General features: G+C 42.4%; 2 protein-coding genes and 1 pseudogene across 3 annotated transcripts in view; all 3 read left to right on the top strand.

The window, feature by feature from the left end:
- The window catches only part of CCDC15 (coiled-coil domain containing 15), an 88,397-nt gene extending 83,168 nt beyond the window's left edge, over nucleotides 1–5,229 (top strand). The window contains exon 14 of the mRNA XM_081278794.1: nucleotides 4,882–5,229. Within this exon, the coding sequence (XP_081134920.1) occupies nucleotides 4,882–4,937 (56 nt within the window). The 3' untranslated portion in view covers nucleotides 4,938–5,229. The remainder of the gene's footprint in view (nucleotides 1–4,881) is intronic.
- A 1,518-nt stretch (nucleotides 5,230–6,747) lies between these two features.
- On the top strand, nucleotides 6,748–8,030 carry LOC308642580 (small ubiquitin-related modifier 1-like; annotated as a pseudogene). Its single transcript has one exon. The product of its transcript is annotated as a small ubiquitin-related modifier 1-like (transcript).
- Nucleotides 8,031–10,079: 2,049 nt separating this feature from the next.
- The window catches only part of SLC37A2 (solute carrier family 37 member 2), a 29,579-nt gene continuing 17,413 nt past the window's right edge, over nucleotides 10,080–22,245 (top strand). The window contains exon 1 of the mRNA XM_081278795.1: nucleotides 10,080–10,594. Within this exon, the coding sequence (XP_081134921.1) occupies nucleotides 10,536–10,594 (59 nt within the window). The 5' untranslated portion in view covers nucleotides 10,080–10,535. The remainder of the gene's footprint in view (nucleotides 10,595–22,245) is intronic.

The following is a 22,245-nucleotide window of genomic DNA, read 5'->3' as shown; positions in this document are numbered from 1 at the left end:
TTTAATTCTAAAGAAGAGAATATTTAGGCCCCAAAATAAGAGTTTCTAAGAAGGTAGACCTAGAATCAGGAATCTTGGTCCAGGAATTTCAGTCATGCACTTAATTCCTAAGTCTTGCAACCTTTATGTAGTGTACAGCAAGGATTGTCAACATTGTGCAAGGAGCCAGGTATCTGAAGCCCATGCTAGAGTTTTGTGGAATAATTCTGGGATGAAGATTTTGCTGAGCCATACGAAATGATAGGGTCAGAGTTTTCCCAGATCTTCAGCCTGCCTTGCCTGCCTTTGCTGCCACAGGTATCTAGGGGCAGCAGAAATATTTTCAGTTTTTACTTTGAAGGCTGCTTTGCTATTCAGACCTTTAATCTTACTAGTAAAACTCTTCCCTGGAAGACCTCCCAATTTTTGATTGTGAAAGAAAGTCACATACATGCTTTTGAGTTTTAAACCCAATTTCCAGTTTTCATTTGTTCATCCTGTTCTCCCTGTTGCCTTCTTTTTTCCTCACAACATTACAATCAGACTGTATTCCCTATTGTAGACACATGACTGGGGCAGTGTAAGGCAGAAAAGCAAGCCCGCAACATCTGAAGCTTAATGGGCCATAGTGACAGAAGTTGATCCCAGGTGCTAAGAAGTCTGATTCTACAAATGGAGTGGCCCTTGGGGAAAGCTAGTATCTTTCTATCACATAGGTTGTGTGATTCTGGCATACCTTTTTCCCTGGCAAGTTAAATTCCCTTATCTGAGGAATGGGGAGGAGTATTATCTCAGAGGTACAGAGGAAGGGGAAAGTATAACTCTATTGGAAAAGAATAGAGTTGTTGTCTGTCAAAGATGAATGGATAAAGAAAATGTGTGTGTACACAATGTAGTCTTATTCAGCCATAAAGACAAATGAAATTATGCCATTTGTAATTGAAAATGAATGAAAAATGAATGGAATTGGAGAGCATCGTGTTAAGTAAAATAAGCCAAACCCCAAAAGACAAATATGTTTTCTTCCATGTGGAAGGTAAAAGGGAATCAAATAAAAAAGGAGGAACTGGAGGGGAACAGTAGGAGGAAAATGGGAAGGGTAAGGGGAGGTTTGGGGGGTAATATTGACCAAATTGTGTTATATGCATGTATAAATATAACACAATGAAACCCACTACTCTGTAATATGCACCAATAAATAATTTTTTAAAAAATAGAGTTGTAATAACTTGGAATCTTTTCTTAAGGCACAGTACTGAATGCCATGTCAAGGACAGAAGTCAGATATTACTTGAGTTAACCATGCTGCGCCATAGCATACTCCTATTTTTTTCTGCCATGCTGTTTCTAAAGTTACCAAACTGAGATTTACTAGAAGGAAATTAAAAATTGACAAAGAGAATTTTTTTCCTGAGTTTTACAAAAATGTTTTATAAAATAAGAATACATTCATGGCGAGTTGCAAAAGTAGTTTTAGAGAGGGGCCAGGGTTGTGGCTCAGTGGAAGAGTGCTCGCCTAGCATGTGTGAGGCATGGTTCGATCCTCAACGCCACATAAAAATAAAATAAATAAAAGTATTATGTCCAACTATAACTTTTTTAAGTAGTTTAGAGAGTCTGGGCACCCCTCAACCCAGTTTTTCCTATTGGTTACATCTGATATAACCTGTAGTATAATACCAAAACCAGAAAGGGGACATTGGTTCAACAAGTACATATAGATTTGTGCGTGGTAGTTTATCACCTGTGTTGATTCAGATAATCACCACCACAGTCCAGATATAGGACTGTGTTTTATCGCCACAAACTTCTCATGTTACCTTTCCCCACCCCACCATCTCTAACTCTAGTCCATCATTAATCATTTTTTTTATAATTTTGCCACTTTAAGGATGTTATATGAATGAAATTGTACAATATGTGGCCTTTTGAGATAATCATTCACTTATTGAGGGACATTTCCAGTTTTTTGTTATTTAGATAAAGCTACTGTGGACATTTGTATACTGGTTTTTGTATGAGTAGAAATATTCAATTATCTAGATAAATGTCCACAATGGAGATATGGTATGGTAAGTGTATTTTAGTTTTTTAGGAAAGTGACCAAATGCCTTTGGATCATATTTTTGACTCACTCTGCTAGGTGTATGGGGGTGGGTAACAGTGTAAGTTTCCCACTTGGCCTCCATTGAAGCCCTGGATGGTTGGAGGGGAGTGGAGACAAGGGCACCTCATTACTGTTTGGATGGATGGGATTTCCAGCTAGGCCTCTATTGATACCTACATGAGAGGGAGAAGGTGCCCTACTGCTCCCCAGGTGACCTCCAATAACACCTTAGTGATGGGAGTATGCTCATAAGTGCTAGAAGGGGATGAAAATCCTTGCTTTTCACTTGGAGTTCTCTGATGCTACCCTAGGGGTAGGGTAGGGGACATTTCATTATAGCCAAGTGCAAGTAGGGGTCTGGGTTCCGCACTTGGCCTTGGCTGACAGAAGTGGGTGGGGGGCTATAGTGTTTTCTGTGGTATTTGTTGGAGTAGGCAGGTTATTGTTAAGCTGCCTATTTCTTAGTCCTTTGTCTGGATAGAGCCAGCTTCTCCTGGTGGTTTTCTTTCTTTCTTTTATTTTATTTTATTTTTCTTGGTCTGTGCTCTTGCTGCTTCTGGATTGTGGATTTCTCCATTCAGTTCAAGATACATGAAACAAAAATTACACCCAGATAACTAATTGCTGTGTCTTTCCTCAGATCTCAAGGTCCCTAGCTAGTCTGCCTTTTCTTCACATTTCAGTTTTCTTATGTTGATGTTATATGTAATTCCAAGGGGGTTTAGTGTGCATAGCAAGAAGGATAGGAAGAAATCTATTTCATCTTCGTCTAGAAATCTGACAAAAGGTTTTGAATGTTCATTCTCTTCTGAAAATATAAATCAGATCATGTGTCCACCCTACTTAAAAACCTTCTTGTCTAGCATCCCACTGTGCAAAGGATAAAATTCTAACCTCTTAATGTGGACAATTAGGATCCTTCACTCTCTCTCTACAAATAATAGCTGTATTTTTCAGTAGCTCTCCACTGTGTACATGTACTTAACCAGCCATACAGAATTTCCCATGCACCATTTCTTCAATGCCATCCTTTTCCATGGTTGTTTTGTACACACTGATGTATGTGCACTGTTGGTCCCACCTTTCTCCTCTTCTTCATTTGGCAGGCACCTAACTATTCTCAAACCTAGTTCTTATATAATAGGGAAGCTGGCTGAGACTCCCCCAGAGCTATTTGATCCTTTCTCAGTGCTACCATAGCAGTATGAACATACCTCCATAACTTTCTTCTTGTATGTGTTGATTTCATCCATACAACTATGAGTCCTTTTTTTTTTTGGGTGGGGGGGGTACCAGGATTGATCCCAGGGGCACTTTACCACTGAGCTACATCTCTACCCCCTTTTTAAAATTTATTTATTTTTATTTTGCAACAGGGTCTTCCTAAGTTGCTTAGGGTCTAACTAAATTCCCCAAGCTGGCCTTGAACTCATGATCAACCTTCTGCCTCAGTCTTCTGAGTTGCTGGGATTATAGGAGTGAGCCATCTTGTCTGACTCAACTATAAATTCTTTAAGGTTAGGGACTGCACCTATCTTATTCATCAATGTGTCCTTAGCACATAACACTGTACCTGGCACATGGTTGACACTCAACAAATGTTTATTAAATGAGTAAATGAATGAATTATCATTCTTAGTTACTAAAGCAACCAAAAATTGTCCCCAGCTTTGTGACTAGGCTACCTGAGACTACCTCATTTTTGTTATTTTTCCTCTAAACAAAATGACTTCGAGAAATGTACTAATATAATCATTTCCCCATCCTGTTCCTTCCTTAAGGACTGCCTGCTTTCATAAACCTGCTGCTGCCACTGGTATCCTAAGGAGCTGACCCTTTGAGAGCAAGGCTGCCTTGTTCACTGGTTGATAAGGTCTCCAAAGCCCATTCTCCAGGTCATCATTAGCCATTGATCCAGTCTTTTTTTTTTTTAAGAGAGAGAGAGAGAGAGAATTTTAATAATTATTTTTTAGTTTTTGGCGGGCACAACATCTTTGTTTGTATGTGGTGCTGAGGATCGAACCTGGGCTGTACGCATGCCAGGCAAGCACACTACCGCTTGAGCCACATTCCCAGCCCTTAAACCCTTATTTTTGACTAGTTATATCAAGCCTGACATTTTCTTTGCCAAGCATTCCAGAACTTTAGCTTTTGTTAAGAAACAAAATCCTTTTGGATTCATGATCACCTTTTAATTGTGTTGACTGGGAAGAATTTAACAGTAACTCTTACGAGATTTTGGCATCTGACATTTAAGATAATAATAGCTTTTTTGTTTTTCTGATATTCAGTCTGTACATATATCCTTATTGACACAAAATGATTCAACATGTGTTATTACAATGCTTATAGTATCAGTGACTTAAGTTGTACAACTTAACATATAAACTTAATACATAAGCACATGTTATTAAGTATTTTGCAGGTCAAACTTATTCTGTTATACCCTTGAATCTTTTTAAAGACTCCAATACTTTAATCCCTCTATTTTGTTCTCATTTATTATGGTCATTGATTTTTCTCAGTTGTAGTCACTATCTGATCCTAATACAGTATATAAGCTCATACACACGTAATAATTGCTTCACTTACCAAACCTATTTAGTATAACCGACATGATTAATACTTTTATGTGCATATTTTTTCATTCTTACAGCCACCTTACAAGATAAGTGTTATTATCTGCATTTTATAGACAAAGGAACTAAGGTTCAGAGAAATAGTTAGGATAGGAAGAAATCTATCTATTCCATCTTCGTCTGGAAATCTAACAAAGGGTTTTGAATTGGTTCCAGAATTGGTTCTGACTCCAAGTACAAGTTCTTCTCAGTGTACTACTTTGCCTCAATGAAAAGATGTAATAAGAAATTGAATCTTCAAAAGATGGAATACGACAGGTGCTGTGGCTCATGGCTGTAATGCCAGCTACATGAGAGACTGAGGCAGGAAGATCACAAGTTCTAGGTCAACCTCAGCAACACGGACTCTGTCAAAAAAAAAAAAGATATATTTTTTTAATTTTTATATTTTTCAAAAAGGGCTTAAGGGACTTGCATTGTAGCTCAGTTGGTAGAGCATTTGACTTGCATGTGTGAGGCACTGGGTTCCATCCTCAGCACCACATAAAAACAAATAAATAAAGGTATTGTGTCTGTCTACAACTAAAAAAAAAATTTTTTTTTAAAGATTGGATGTTTTCTAAAAAAAGGCGGTCGGGTGGGGACTGGGATGTCCATCAAGTGGTAAAGTATCCCTGTGTTCAATTCCCAGTACTGGGGCAGGGGGAAGTTTCATCCAAATTTCCCCTAATATCCCAACTCCTACTCCTTTAATCATTTTTATTCTATCACAAAAAAAAAAATGAGTAGGAGGAGGTAATTGTGTTCAAATATTGATGTATGTGTGTGTGGTGAAATTTTGGGTTTCTCTTGCTTGGTAGCTTATTCTCCCAACATGTTCTTATAAATTTTCTTAAGCATTCAGATCCTTTTATACCTCTGAAAAAACAAAGATTTTTTTTTTTCAATATCCAAAAGAACCTAAACAACTAACCTAACTGGCTATCCAAAAAGTCATGTGTGGTCAATGAAACTTGCTAGCAGTAGGAACTGGTATTTGATGGGTAAAAAGGCCAGTGATTGCCAGTTTCCTTCTCACAAGTGTCTGATACTAAACAAACTATAGTAAACATTTTTAATTGATTTTTTAAAAAAATAAATGACAGTGGAATGCATTACAATTCTTATTACACAAACAGCACAATTTTGCATATCTCTGGTTGTATATAAAGTATGTTGACATCAATTTGTGTCTTCATACATGTACTTTGGATAATGATGTCCATCACATTCCACCATCCTTGCTACCCCCTGTCCTTTCCCTTTCCCTCTCACCCCTCTGCCCTATCTAGAATTCATCTATTCCTCCCATGCTACCCCTCTCGACCCCAGTATGAATCAACCTCCTTGTATCAGAGAAAACATTCAGCATTTGTTTTTTGGGGATTGACTAACTTCACTTAGCATTATCTTCTCCAGTGCCATCCATTTCCCTGCAAATGCCATGATTTTATTCTCTTTTATTGCTGAGTAAAGTTCCAATGTGAATATATGCCACATTTTTTTATCCATTCATCTACTGAAGGGAATCTAGGTTGGTTCCACAGTTTAGCTATTGTGAATTATACTGCTATAAACATTGATGTGGCTGTGTCCCTAGTATGCTGTTTTTAAGTCCTTTGGGTATAGTCTGAGGAGAAGGATAGCTGGGTCAAATGGTGGTTCCATTCCCAGATTTCCAAGGAATCTCCATACTGCTTTCCATATTGGCTGCACCAATTTGCAGACCCACCAGCAGTGTATGAGTGTACCTTTTTCCCCACATCCTCGCCAACACTTATTGTTATTTGTCTTCATAATAGCTGCCATTCTGACTGGAATGAGATGATATCTTAAGAGTAGTTTTGATTTGCATTTCTCTAATTGCTAGAGATGATGAACATTTTTTCATATATTTGTTGATTGATTATATATCCTCTTCTGAGAAGCGTCTGTTCAGGTCCTTGGCCCATTTGTTGATTGAGTTATTTGGTTTTTTGGTGCTTAGCTTTTTGAGTTCTTTATATACCCTAGAGATTAGTGCTCTGATGTGTGAGAGGTAAAAATTTGCTCCCAGGATATAGGCTTTCTGTTCACCTCACAGATTTTCTTCTCAGTAAAGGAAACAATCTGTAGTAAGCATTTTTGACAAATTATAGGGCTACTCACTTAAAAACTGAGGATCTTTTCCTTTAGTGTCTGATTCAGTAGCTTCTCCTTTCCCTCCTCATCTGCTTCAAATACATCCTGCAGGCTCTGAGAAAGTAATGTGGACAGTGCCAGATAACAACAGAAAGGAGAGTCAAAAGTTTTGGAGAGGTAGGGAGGTGTAGCAGAAGTCCCTGCAGCCACAGTGTTGTGCTGTGGGAAAGGGAGACAGAGATTCTGCGTACCTGAGGTCGCTGCTGTGCAGAGACTCCAGGGTGAAGCCACCATCACCATGTCTCATCAGAAAGCAAAACCTTCAACTGAGGATTTGGGGGATAAGAAAGCAGAAAATACATTAAACTAAAAGTCACTGGACAGGATAGCAGTGAGATTCACTTCAAAGTGAAAATGACAACACATCTCAAGAATCATACTGTCAAAGACAGAAAGTTCCAATGAATTCACTCAAGTTTCTCTTTGAAGGTCAGAGAATTGCTGATAATGAAACTCCAAAAGAATTGCAAATGGAGGAAGAAGATGTGATTGAAGTTTATCAGGAACAAACGGGGTCATTAAAGGGCTTACATATTCTTTTATTTTTTTCTTTTCCTTCAATCTTTTTTTATTTTTAAAAATAGTTCTTTTGTAATGTGGTGTTCAGATGGAATTGAAAACTGACACCCATCTCTTTAAAACATCTGGTAATTTGAATTCAGTGCTCATTATTCATTATTGTTTGTTTTCATTGTGCTGATATTTTGGTGATCAAACCTCAGCTCCCTTCATATTGCCCTCCCTTTTAAAAAATTACACGTATACACAGAGAGGCCACCTTTTTTAGGACTGTGCATTTTCAGGCCTGTGGTGATAAATATTTAAGATCAACCAATCTGAATGTCAAACATACCCTGAAATCTTCAATGCTAGAGGCAGTCATTTTCATGTGCTCAGAAGTTTCTGCCTGGTAGCTCTTCACTGCCACCTGACTGCTTGTCTCCAGAAAGGAGAGCAGGAGTAACCACAACACTGTCTCTGTCACAGTTGGCCTTGAAGTTCTAGCATGTGATTGCTTCACTTCTGGACTGTGACTTTCAGTGGGAGATGGAAGTTTTTCAGAGAACTGAACTGTGGGAAAATGACCTTTCCTTGATGCTACTTTTAAAATCTGAGGGTCTGGACCAAAAGAGGAGGAATATCAGCTTTGGAGTCAAGATGACAGACATGGTGAGAGTAACGACTAACTCCAAAGAAAGAGAAAGCATTTTAAGATTTAAAAAAAAAAAATCATCAGAAGATCCTTGAAAAGTTCTAATTTTCATTAGCTATTAATAAAGTTATTCATGCAGAAGCATGTACAGCAGAACACTGCTCCTTTGATTTTATTTGTACTTTTGGCCTGGGATGTGGGTTTTAAATGGACATTGTCTGTACCAGCTTCATTAAAATAAACAATATTTGTAAAAACCTTAAGAAAAAAACGTGGAGAGCGGGGCTAGGGATGTAGCTCAGTGTCAGTAGTGAAACATTTGGCTAGCATGTACAGGGTCCTGGGTTCAATCCCCAGCTCCACCAAAGAATAAGAGGTGGCACCAATGAGTGAAAGGACTACCTGAGCCATAAAACCCCTCTTTGCCACTCCGTCAAGCAGCAGGAAGCAAAGAGATCATCCTGCTCACCTACAGGAGCAAGTGAGAAAGGGTTCCAATGTCAGTTGGCATGTTCCCGCTGCCATCCTGGCCTCTGAACAGGGATACATGGCTGGAATCCATAGGAAGTAACTGGCACAAGGCAAAGACTGTTTCAGGACTGGCCCTGCTCCCAGCTACTTATTGGCACACTGTGAATAACAGCCATACTACCATGGGGGCATATTCTTAATACCTCTCAAAGTTCCAGCACCAGGCAAGCACGGTTCTCAGAGACACAAAACAGCTTCTCCCGAAGGGCATGAAAATGAACAGAAGTGAGCCTTCCTCATCCTTGGTTTTTCTGTCTGAAATGGTAAGACAAATGTTCTACACTATGGGAGTCTGGGTAGCACTGTTGAGGCTCTGGAAGGGGTCTCTTCCATCCTTCCTGATGTTCCCTACTCCTCCTAGTGGCATCAGTTAGCCTCAGCACTTTCCTTGGCTCATTTGCATTCCAATCTGATCCTTTTCTTTCCTTAGAGATAAGTACCTGTCATCCTGGGAAAATCAGCTTACACCTCCTTTAAGAAAGGGAGCCTTCACCTGGGGTCACTCACCCCAGAGCTGGCCCATCATACATCCTGGGACATCAGGTGTCTCCTGGGATTACCCTAGGCACACCAAGACATAAAGTCACCCTAACCATTTGGATACTACTCATCTGACTTGTAAGAATTAAATAAATTTACACCTTGGTACAATGTGTGGTATAATGGAGGATTTAATTAAGGAGCCATTGTTAACAATAGTCTTCCTTTGATTTCAGCTTGCTGTGTACTATGTGACCTGGTTTTTGCACCTCCCTTCCATGTCTCTCTTCTTTCCTCTGTCTCTTTATCCCTGTCCTTGGCTTATTGCCCTCTTCATTTCTGGCACCAGACCCATGCCCCTGACTGCTGGCATTACTGAGGGTTTTACAACTTTGCTTACCCTCTTTTTGCTTGATCCCAGGGCTGGTACCAGCCAAGCCCATTATTCTGGGTCCTCACCTGTGTGATGAAGTTGTTGCTTCACTTCCCCGACCTTGCTCTCAGACCTGGGCACTCCTAGGAGTTAGGGGCAGGGTGGGGTCAGGGCTGAAACCCATTTGCACAAGACACATTCCTATTTTATGTTTTATTAACAAGTTTATTTTTCAGGCGAATACTTCCCTTTCCACCCTTCCTAAGTTCACCCTTGGGCTCCTGTACAAGGATCTCACAATGTCTTCTTTTTATAGGTGGACACATACCCTGAAATCTTCAATGCTAGAGGCAGTCATTTTTATGTGCTCAGAAGTTTCTGCCTGGTAGCTCTCCACTGCCACCTGACTGCTTGCCTCCAGAAAGGAGAGCACGGGTGACCACAACACTGTCTCTGCAGGGAGTAGGGAGTTGGGGATGGGGAAAAGGCACCTGACTGGCTCAATAAGTAGTTTAAAATCTGAACGAGGACGGGAAACTGAAGTCTAAAAGGGATCTGGGGCCAAATATTATCCCTCCCTGAAAAAACTCCTGAGTTCCCAAGGGGGCGCCCGCATTCAGATCAGTAAGATGAGGGCGGCACAGGGTGTTAGCTGTTGCCCCCAGTTTGCTCCAGTTTTCCGATCTCTGTTACAGCCTACTGCTTCTCAGGCTAGAAAGCGCTGCGGGGACAGCTGCGGCTAGGCAGGGTCGTCACGTAGAGCTGATCCGGTCTGGGATTGCTGTTTTCATTTCCCGGGAGGGTAGGGAAGCGCAAAGTGCAGGCAGGGCAGAAAGGAGCCCGGAAACCAAGAGCTGTCAGTCCCTGACCGGGAGGCAAAACACGAGAAAACAGGTCCTAGTGAGCGTGGCCGCGAGATGGCCCATCTGATTGTACTCCGCCGGGCTCCGAGGGCGGTCAGGTGCAAAGGGGCGGAGGCTCTGGTGCTCGGGCAGTGCGTTCGGGGCGGGCCAGCCGGCGCGGCATTTAAACCCCAGCTGACCGCCGGCCAGGGACACGCGCAGGCTCCGCGCCCTCCTGCGTCGACTCAGCTTCGGGTACCAGCTAGGCAAGATGCGGTCTTCCCTGGCTCCGGGTGTCTGGTTCCTCCGCTCCTTCTCCAGGGACAGCTGGTGAGCTAGGGGAGGGAGGCGCGCTGCCCCAGCTCGTAGCTAGGGGCGGGCAGGGACCGCCAAGTAGCCTCCGGAGGGGCCGGAGGGGCCGTCTGGCAAGATCTGGCCCCGGGCTTTTTCACCTACACCAACCTGGAAGGTTGATAACACAGAGACCCTGCCTAACTGCTTTCTCCTACTTCTCAGTGACACTGATGAACAATGGGCTGCCTGGCAGAGCCCCCACACTTTCCCCTTTGCCATCCTCATTTTCAAACAGGAGCACATACTCAGACCGCCTCACTGCCTCCTCTTGTAGCCCTGAGCACCTGGGGGATCTGGACACGCTAACTAAGGAACCTAGGCCTCGGGTGGTGGACCAAAAAGGTGGCTATATATTGGAGTTGTCCCTCTCAGTTTGTTTTAGCCATAGAGTAACACAGAAACCAGAACTCAGTGGTCCTGGCAGCTTATCTGGAGGAGTTCCAGGCCCTGGGAGACTTGGGACTGTATCTGTAACAGCTCCCAGCTGGGTGGTCGCCCCCAAACAGGTGAGCCAGCTCCCAGAGTACATGTCCTCCTGATCACAGTGGCCATGTAATGGCCTGGTGGTGGGTGGACAGGTTTCAGACATTCTTCATCAGAGCAATTTGGAGCATTTTGCTTGATCTGCACAGTAGTGTATTTTTTTTCTTTAATATTTTGGTGGTTGCCATCATTTACAACATATAAAATTTAACAAAAATAGCCAAATTCGAGGCTTCTCTTGAAAAACATATGACATATTAATGCCAGGCCTTAATTCCCAATTAAATTAATAGGAATTAAAGGTCACATCAGATAGGTCAGGTACTTTCAAGGCAACAAATTTGTCCTGGTTTTAAAATAGTCTTTCGTTCCCAACTTTCTCAGTTCTGGGCAAATGAGGACACTTAGTCACCTAGGCACTTTGAATTGGTTGATAGTACTTTTCATTTCCAACCTTCTTCATTCATTTAGATTACTTCCCTGGTCATTTTTGAGTTTTAGACTATTAAATGATATTTTTTCAGAAAGATAAGATCATGACTTTCAGAAGAATATAAAAATTAACTTGTTAAAGATTTTCTTTTAGGGCTTGGGCTTGTGGTTCAGTGGTGGAGCACTTGCCCAGCATGTGTGAGGCACTGGGTTTGATTCTTAGCACCACATATAAATAAATGAATAAAATAAAGGTCCATCAACATCTTAAAAAATATTTTTTTAAAAAAAAATTTGTAATGCAGAAGCCAGAAGATGTTATAATTGGTTCAAAAGAGAATCCCGCGAGGGAAAATGGACAGTTAGTGTCTAGTGCATATGGAGTTTCAATTTGCAAAGAAAAATGAAAAAAAATAGGAGTGATGGATGTACAATAATGTGAATGTACTTAATGCCATTTAAAATGGTTAAAATGGCAAATTTTATGGTATGTACCTTTTACCACAATTTAAAAAACCAGAATCCAAAGAACATACCCATTTACAATTTGGGAATATTAAAGCCACACTGCTTTTTCCACAGGTTGGGATGGAAAACTATTGGAATTATTGTTCATAAACATATTTTACATGACTTATTGGTTTGCTACCATTTCAAAAAACTGTAAAATAGCTCAAAGTCAATGTAAAGCTAGAATCAGATAAGTGAAAGCTGGATTCAGATAAATTGAAGGTATATCCTCTAAACAATGCATAGTTCTGTTTTGTTTTCCTCCACAGACTCCCCTGTTTTGATGATGATAATAATAATTATTATTATAATCTCCAAGAAAGATTATTCTTGATCACGAAATAAAGCTGGTCCCATTAGATTTGATCTCATTATTTACTAAGACACAGCAAGAATATTAATTAACAGAGCTTGTTAAGTTTGCTTTGCCAAAAGTTTTCATGAGGAATCCTGGATTGGACTTTTAAAGCCTTTTCTTATTTATTGTCCTAAGGTTAATAAACCATACCAAGAAACTGTTTTCACTAGGTTTTACTTGCTGTTCATATAACTTTTGGCAAATGCCTCTCTTTTCAAGGTCCCCCAAATCTCTTAAGCTTCCTGGATGCTACAAATGAGTGACATTCCTTTTTGCCTATAATGTTGGGAACTCAGCAAGCTACTTTTCTTGGAAGTGTTTTATTAGTATTGGCTCCAAACAGTAAAACTTAGTTCTTTAAAAGGGGCTGGTTATATCTGATAAGAGAACATCTTTGTCAAACACAGTATTCCAGCCAAAGACTTAGTTACATAACCAATTTTTCTAATTATGTGTCAGTTTTTAAAAAGTCAGAGAGGAACAGGGAACAGATTCTTATTGAACCTTTGCAAATAGTCATATTACCATGAAAAACAAGAACCAATAGAGTTTCTGAATTCTTAGGAGTTAGATAGGAAGGATAAGACATTTATTAATGTTTCATTTCAATTTATAAAAGTGAAGTCTACTAAATTGTTATGGGTTGCAGATCGCCTAAGAAAAAAGACAAAGGTCTTCCTTACACTTATATCCTGGAAATGGAACATAACAAAAATATTCAAACATATGACAGTCATCCCTCATTAGTCCATTTAGTTCCATGTGATTAATTTTTTTGTTCCACACAATCTTGGGTTAGCAATCTCATAAACCCATCCGTTTTAGGCAAGGGCAATAGGATCACAAGTTCAATGCTAGCCTGGGCAAGTTAGCAAGACCCTGTCTCAAAAAGTAAAAAAGGCAGCTGGGCATGTTGGTGATTACCTGTAATCCCCACTGGCTGGAGAGGCTGAAGCAGGAAGATCATAAGTTCAAAGCCAGCCTTAGTAACTTAGCAAAGCCCTGAGGAACTTGGCAAGACCCTGTATCAAATTAAAAAAATAAATAAATGAGCTGGAGATGTGGCCCAGTGGTCAAGCACCTCTGGGTTCAATCCCTGGAACCAAAATTAAATTAAATTTAAAAAGGCCTGGAGATATAGCTGGGTCATAGAACACTCCTGAGCCAATCTCCAGTACCACGAAAACAGTCGAACACAAAAACATCCATTTCTTGATTAAAGAGTCCAGGAGCTCCTAACTCAGTTCATTAGTGTGTTCTCAAAGTTGCTCAAGTGGTGCCATCAGAACTCTGTACCCAAGAATAAGTGCTTGTCAGAGATAGTTGTTAATGATAAAAAAAAAAAAAAAAAGAATGGGGGGCTGGGGTTATAGCTCAGCAATGGAGCACTCGCCTCGCACATGTGAGGCACTGGGTTTGATCCTCAGAGCACCACATAAAAATAAATAAATAAATAAATAAATAAATAAATTGTGTCCATCTTATAAAAAAAATCTTAAAAAGAAAAAAAAATTGGCCTATTTGATTGCAAAGTCTTTAGGAGGCATCAGAACAAAATAAAAACTATTTGTAGATGACATTTAAAAACTGCTAGTTAACTTATTACTGATATTTTTCAAGTATGAATAGTCTCATGAGAATTATGACAAAAATAATTCAACTGACAAGAAAATTTGTTTGCTTTTGTAGTATTCAAAACAAAAAGGAGCCAATACAAATAACAACAGCAAAAATCTATCCAGTGTTTAAAAACATAATAAGGCTAATTCACCACCATGTACCTCTCTGAAGAGCCTCAGTTTCCTTCACCAGTAAAAATCAGGTGGTTTTGAAGATACATATGATAGTCTGTGTAAACATGTTTGACCTCCATTGGCTGTTAGAGGGTGCTTGATGGGTGTTCTTGCTTCCTAATGAGCATGGGTTTGGATTCCTATCAAGCGTCAAATGAGATGTAGTTCTGCTGCAGTGCATTATTGCACTTTACTCTGAGGCCTGCAGAGACAATTAAGACACGATCCTATCTTCTCTGAAGTAAGGGTAAAGCTGGAACAGGTTGTGTACACACAATCAACAATTTTGGAAGGCACTGCTTTGTGTATTGAGTGTCAAAATGTGATGTTTTGTATGTGCCATGTCTTTTAGAGGTCATTTGAGTTGATTTTGAAGAAAACTGCCTTTTTGAACATGTCTGATACATAAGGTATTAGAGATTATAGTATAATTTGCTTGGCGTATAGAAAACCTGATAAAAATGGTGGCTTTTCATCTTCAGAGATGGTATTACTATGGCTAGATGTTAATCCAATTTATCTTTAACCTGTGTTAAACAAAATATAGGCTGGAATGGAGGCAAGCAGGATAAGAACTTACAGTCTGAAATAAAATTAGAAACAAACTCTATAACAACAAATTCCACTATTATGTAAAATAATATAATATATAATGCACCAATAAAAAAATCTTACTATTTTCACATGTCTCCAAGGAGAATGTTAAAACAGAGGTAAAGAAAAGAGCATAAGAAGCTAGAGGGTTATTGGCCCTGGGCCTTGGACTCTTCATCTATAAAATGGGGATATAGTAGTATACTTCATAAAATTGTTGTGAAGTTTAAATGGGGTACTACATGTACTTATATTGGTGTCAGGCTCATATTAAGCACTGAGTAATCATTAGTTATCAATGATTATTCTATTCACTCTTCCTACTAATATGTGCCAGGCATTATTAATTTATAATTCTTTTAGAACTGCAAGGTATTAGTTTTCTCATTGAACATATGGGTAAAATGAGGCACAGAGAAGTTATGTAGCCTGCCCAGCATCACAAATGACTGGTAAATGACTGAATTGAAGTTTGGATCTGGATTAGTCTGACTCTAAAACCTATGGTCTTCCCACTGTCCCACCGATGATAGTGTGGGGTAGTGACATGGCCATTTGGCCTTAGACAAATCAATCTCTCTAAGGCTCCATTTTCTTAACTATGGAAGGGAAATGACAATGTATCTAAATCACAGGATTGGATGAAATTAAATAAGAAACTATTTAAAACACTTAGCACAGTGCCTAGCATACTTAATATTTGTTGGGTACTGGAAGATTTCTATGATGGAAGGGATTCATTCCCTCTCAGGGGAGAAGGTCAACTTTGACTGATGGATCTGGAAGCCATTACTTAGGGACTAGTAACAAATGGCTCCGGCCAGCAGGCGCATAGTGTGTCCAGGAAGCAGCCCCTGGAGGTGAGGCTGGAGGCAGGTGGCATCTGGTGTTCAGAAGCAGCTCCATCTAAGCATGATCCTAGACTGTGAGGAGCTTCTACCTGGCAGATGTTACTGTTCCTCTTCCTCCTGTCAGACCTTCTGTCACCGTGTTTCTGAGCTACTGAATGCCAGAAGATTCCCTAGCCCCAGGACTGGCTGGTTCTCTTCCTTCTGCGCCAGCATCTGCATAGGCATGTTTGGGGGCAGCTGGCAACATGGGCATCTTTTCAGAGAAATGACAGTGGCTGTTGCTTATGGGGCTGGGCATTTTTCTTGGGACCTGTGAGGGGGAACTCGGGATGTGAAGCCAGTGGGAGGAGGGAACAGGTTGACACAGGAGCTGAATGAGCAGGAATGGGTGTGGAGGGGGAGCAGATTGAACAGGCAAGATGAGCAGGAGCTGTGAACTCCCACATTTTCCATTTTCCCCACACCCTAATCTTCCCACGAGACAAGAACAAGGCCAAACTGGTGGCTGCAACTAGGACAAATGATTCTGCTCTGTGGAGTTTGCTTGGAAGACACAGGAAAAAAATGTTGGAATGCACACCCAGAGAAATACTGTGTATGCCAGATACGTCCACATCCATTATACTTCATTTGATCCTTATGACAACCTTGGGCAGGCATTCATTCTCCTTTTCAAAAGAAGATCAAACTGAGAAGCAGAGAGGCTAAACAAGTTGCTCAAGGTCACAGTAAGTGGCAGAACCAGATTATGAAAACTCAGACTCTTTTGGCCTAAGTCTGATGTCCTTTTCCCTATTTTGCCATGGCCCTAGATTAGATTTACCCCCCCCCAGATGCTATCCATGTATTTTTTGCTTTAATTACTTTCCTGATTCCTACAAAGAGGTGCTTGGTACTGGCAGCAAAAAGAGCTGCTTAAGATGAGCTATGATGAGCAGAGACTGCGGTGAGAAGGAATGAAGGATCCTGCAGGACCTGGAGGAGCAACCCATTATCCACTGCGCCCCCTCCCCCACTGAGCATGTGATCCTGCAGTCCCTTCCCCCAACTGCTTGTGAGTGCAGTCTGCTTCGCAGCTGCTTTCTGTGTTTCCTCTTCTACCCTGTTGTTTCCTCTTTCCCTCCTTACAATGCAAACTGGTGTGTACCTCACTGGCTTGGGTGGAGCTGTCTGACTCAGGCTTCAGAGATTGATCGCAAAGGCAGCAAGGAGTTTGGAATAGTCTATATGCTTGGCTAAGGCCTTATTTCTTCAGTTGAAATAAACCAGTTGGGTGCTAAGGTTGAAGCTGGGCAGTCCCAGAAGACCAGCAAAATCAAGGTCAGACACCAGGGTTTGTGCCCCTGAAGCCCAGGATTCCCCCATCTGGTTGTTGTGAGGTTGGAATGTGTTGAGGGCTGGTGTTCCTGCTCTCCTTTTAGTCTCTGCCATGATCATCCCTCTCATCCCCTGGGTCCTTTGTGCTCAGGAGACGTGAGTCAAGGTGAAGCCTCCAGAGGACCTAACAGGGAAGGCCTCATCTTACCTTCCTGGGAGGGACCACAGCTCTGCCTTCATCACCACACTCCCGTATGTGCTGTTCACACAGCCTTGCTTCAGAAGAAAATGGAACTTACACCTGCTGGCTGCCCTGCCAAGCCCCATGAATTTGGATTCTTGCTCAGCTACCCAGATTGTCAAAATGAAATGAAGCCGTGCCTTTTCGTTCTGTCTGAGCACACAGGATTACTCTACTCAGCTTTCTCCTCAAGCAAGCCATCTAGCCTATACTTTCCTCTTTCCTAAAAAAAAAAAATGTTCATCTTATCCACTAGTTTCATCTAGAAAGCTTTGGGTTTCCACAGCTATGACTAGTGGCTCCTTCTTTGGAAAGGATCTTGAGGATTCCCTGGCTCTGGGACTGGCTGGTTGGCCCTTGGTCACCTTCATCTCTCTGAGCAGGTGCCCAAGTCTCACCTATAGAAAGGGGGACAAGAAACATAGGATTTCCCTGACCTAAGAAAGCTTTGTACCATTGGTCCACAGACGCCCTCCCAGACCTGGCATGCCCTTTTCCCATCTTGTATGCTGGGAGTCTGGTTCTGGACTCTGACCCTGTGCTATCTGTTCCCAGCAGGCCTTTCCCACTAGGATATCTCCTAGTGTCTGGAGGGCTTGGTAAGGGTGCAGGGGTTGTGGCAATGTTACCATTAACCCTGGCTTGGTTCTTATAGTGCCCAGCCCTCTATCCTTTTTAGACCTGCTGACCCCAGAGCAGGCACACCCACAAAAGGGCCACCAAGTTCCATTTCCTCAGGGCAAGTGCCAAGGTCACCTGCAGATATAGCCAGTGCACCCTGTTGTGTGGTCTCCAGGGCAGCCCCAGACACCATCCAGAAAGTCCTGGTTGAGGAAGAGGGTGAGGGGATCAGTCACTGAGGGAGTTATAGTCCCCATTGGCTTTGCTGGTGGACAGGACTGTTAGAAAAATATTTGCAAAGCAAGAAAGGTAGATGCAGAGGGTGGGGATAACTGAGTGGCCATCAGAAAGAGGGGCTGTTTCTATCTTCTCCAAAGGTCAGAGACCCTCGGCTGTACTTGTTCTTACTGGTTGTTTTATTTATTTGTATATTTGCTCTAGTATTAGTGGTGATAGGTCCTTTGCAGGGTCAGTCAGTTTGTTTTTTATCTCTTGCTACTGTGGCACGCTCTGTGCCCAGTTCCTATTCCAGATGCATTCTTAGTGCAAAGTCTTAACATGGTCAATAAAGCCATTATCATGCTCCTTTGAAAGAATAAGTTGGATTGTCAGCTAACAATTAAGAGATAGCTAGTCCCCCTCTCTATCTGACTTGGTTATTCAGTAACCAGTATCTGGTAGGGGGAGGTGGGATTCTAAGAAGTGCCACCTCTTGTCAACAGATTTAGAGGGTAATGAGGCAGCAAGCCCCACCTAGAACTACCTGCAAGCCTTGCACCTCATCACCCTTAGCCCTTGACCTGCTTGCCCAGCCTGGTCCTACACTGGGATTGCCATCCCTCTACTCACAGTTGTGCATACCTTGTACCCTGCTCCCCTTCTGGGGCCCCTTGATTCTCAAGGGAAGGGCTTGTGAAGAGAAGTGAAACCTCCCAGGTCCCACCCACAGCAGGAGAGCATCAGCTCTCTGGCCTGCAAATTGAGTGTGTGTTCATAAGCTTGACTCAGTTTAACCCAGCCCTTAATCTGACCTATGTCCTCAGGCCCCTTTGAATGATGATACCTGAGCCTTTTCTTGAGAACACCCTGACAAGTTTGCATGGAAAGAGCATCAGACTAGGAGGAGGCCTGCCCCGCCATGCACTGTGCCAGTGTGGTGTGACGTTGAGCTCAACCCCTCCATCCATCTGGAGTCCAGGCTGGAAATCCCAGAGGAATCCAATGCCAGACTTAGCATCACACAGCACAGCTAAGGACCCCTGAATCCAGGAATCACGACTCTCCTGCTCACTTTGGGGATCAAGTTTTCTTTTTGGGGGGTGGGGTGTATTGGGGATTGAGCTCAGGGGCACTTGACCACTGAGCCACATCCCCAGCCCTATTTTGTATTTTATTTAGAGACAGGGTCTCACTGAGTTGCATAGCACTTTGCTATTGCTAAGGCTGGCTTTGAACTGCCTCCTGCCTCAGCCTCCCAAGCCATAGGGATTACAGGTGTGTGCCACTCTGCTCATTGGAGATCAGGTTTTCTAGGAATTTGGGTGTATGTCAAGCAGGCCTCTCAAGGAGGAGAGGGCTGGAAAATCATAGCATGCCAGTGTGGACCCTGCTGATCCTCCTGTCTGCCCCTGAGGGAAAGTGGGAAGGCCTCAGCAGGTCAGGGTCACTTCATTGTACCATTGCAGGCTCTCCATAGGCACTCCATCCTCCCCAGGCAAGGTGAGGGTACTATTGGCTTCAGATATTTGTGTTCATGGGGACCCAGGTATGCCTCCTGGAGAGATGGGGGAAGGGGCTGGAATCCAGGTACTAGAAATCACAGTCTAGAAGAGTTTGGTACCAGTGACAGAGCAGCAAGGCCTGTCTCTGTCCCTCCAGCTCTTCTTCCTCATCTGTTAAGTCTGAAGCAATACTAACTTCTATTTTTAAATGCCTACTGGGTGTTAGGAATGTGATAAAACCTGTCAGTAACTCTAACCTGTCGGTAGCTCTGCAAGAAAGGTGATAAACTGCTTTTTAGAGGAGTAAAAAGGTTTAAGGAATGAATCCAGCTTTTACCTGATTTCCAAGTCCTTGCTGTTTTCTATTATAGACATCAACTCCTTGAAATACACACCTAGGGGGGCCCAAGATGCTGCTGTGTCCCCTGGGGTAGTTGGCAGGTAGAAAAAGCACAGGGAACAGACCCTGCACTGAGGAAAGCTAGCTGGGGCTTCCCCCAGAATCAACAGGATAGAAGCCTGAGTGTTCCTAGGACTTCGCCTGGCTCCTGTCCAGAGCACTCTGACCTAGGTGTCCCTCAGTGACTTTCTATCCTCAAGAAATAGCCCAAACACCATTGGTTGGCACCCAAGGCCCTGCTTGGTCTTGGCTCTGCCTTTTTCCAGCCACTTCGTCTGTATTTGGCTCAGTCCCACCTTACAGATATCCGGAGCCATGCAAAGTTCCCTAAACAGGTAGTGTTATTTCACGCCTCAGTGCCTTTGCACAAACTGCTTGCTCTCCGTGGCATATCTTTCTGCCCAGCTATGATTGACTTGGCCTCTTCCTGCTTTTTTTTTTTTTTTTTTTGAAGACACAACTGAAGCCTCACCACTGGAATCTCTTTCTGAAAGACATTGCTCCCATTCTGTTGGGCCTGATATCCCTCCTCTATGCTCCAGTGTCAGGCAGGACTTCTTTATTTTATAGCACAGTCACACTGACTTTGTCTATTCTCCACTCACATGTGAGTTCCAGCTGGGCAAAGATCCTTCTTATGATTCCTCCTGCTATTTCTAGATCCTTAGGCTGACACCTGGGACATGGAAGGCACATGGGTGGACAGAAAAGCAGTCTCGTTTCTGCCAAGAGAATCAGGATGTTAGAAATGGACATGAATATGTCTGTCCTCTGGCACAGTTATCCTACCTGGAGTTGGAAAGCACAAGGATTCTGGAGGAAAGGGATATGGAGCAGATGAGGAGGTATAGCTGGGACCATAGCTAGGAGAAAGTCAAGGAGGGTAGGCTGAGGTTGTTGGTGGGCAGCTCCTGGCATGTGGGAGTGAAGCAGTATGGTATTATTGGGGAGTGGGGGTGGGAACGGAAGGGTTGCTGGCAGCCAGGCTATCCCTTTGGGCCCTCTTTGTTTCTGCTCAGCTCCTGAGAGGGCTGGGTGTGCTTGCTGAGGTGTAGCCTGGCCTCCTGGCCATATCAGGTTCCATAGCTGTCAAAGACCCCATTGCCTGGCTTTTCAGGGGCCCCAGTGGGGAGGTCCTGGAGGTCTTTCAGATCCAGAAAGGATCTGATCTGTCACTATTGTGATAGTGACAGAGACCTAGAGATGAGCATAGGAAGATATTGTGTTCACTTGTCTTGCGAGATGGATGGGGTTGATGCTATATTCTGGTACAATTGAGGAGTGAAGCAGAGGCAGAAAATGTTTACCCAATAAATTAGTGACAGGTGTCTCTGTCTTTCCAACTTTTCCCTGAATGAGGCAGCATCCCAGGCAAGGGCAGCATTGGTATTCTCTAGGTGAAGTTTCCTTGCACCTACTTCCTTGTTTGTAGAAGGTCAGCTAGACACCCTATCCAAATTCTCTCAGAAAATTGACCTCAGCTTCTAGAAATCCCTGAACTAGGAGTTGTGTGCCATATGGCAACCAGTAGAACCAGAAAACTTTTCTGCTAATGTCAGTCACCAGACAGGCACTTAGGATAGAATTCAAGCCTCTAGAAGACTCCTGTGATCCATTCAGGTGTCTTTGGGCAGTGAAATCCAGACTACATAGTTGGAATTGCATTTTTGATGGAATGGAAAGACACTGAAAAATTTTATTCAAAGTAATGGAGAAGGCCATGTGTAACTTCATTCTCTTAAGAAGAAAAGCTTAGGGCTGGGAATGTGGCTCAAGTGGTAGCGTGCTCACCTAGCATGCGTGAGGCACTGGGTTCAATTCTCAGCACCACATAAAAATAAAATAAAGATATTGTGTCCACCTAAAACTAAAAGATAAATATTAAAAAAAGAAGAAAAGCTTAAAATGGACAGAATGGAGACAGAGACCCTCTTAAGAAGTGCAAATTCAGGGGTAAAGTGAGAAGGGAATTGATAGCCCAACCCAAATTTGGGCTTTGCTGAAATACTCTATTTCACAAGTGAGAGCCTGCATTGCTTCATGACATGTTTGAGGGAAGTGAGTTTGGGGTTTGGGTGTAGATTCCCAAAGAGGACAGAGTGAGCATCTAGTATCTACTCTTAGATTCATGGAACTAAGGGATACAAAGATTTCCAGAGCCCTCTTACACACTTCTCATGAGATGTTTAATTGATGAGCCAAAGAACTGGGTCTTCCTAATGCCTGGATATTTCTCTCAGGCTGGGGGGACCATGTTTTTTAAGGTGCATTGTAAGCATCCACAATACCACTGAGCTGCATCCCAA

The sequence above is a fragment of the Spermophilus citellus genome, assembly GCF_964194105.1.
Source record: "Spermophilus citellus genome assembly, chromosome: 2".
NCBI classification, from domain to species: domain Eukaryota; kingdom Metazoa; phylum Chordata; class Mammalia; order Rodentia; family Sciuridae; genus Spermophilus; species Spermophilus citellus.
Note: the sequence above shows the minus strand (reverse complement) of the source record. Positions and strands in the feature narration are given on the sequence as shown.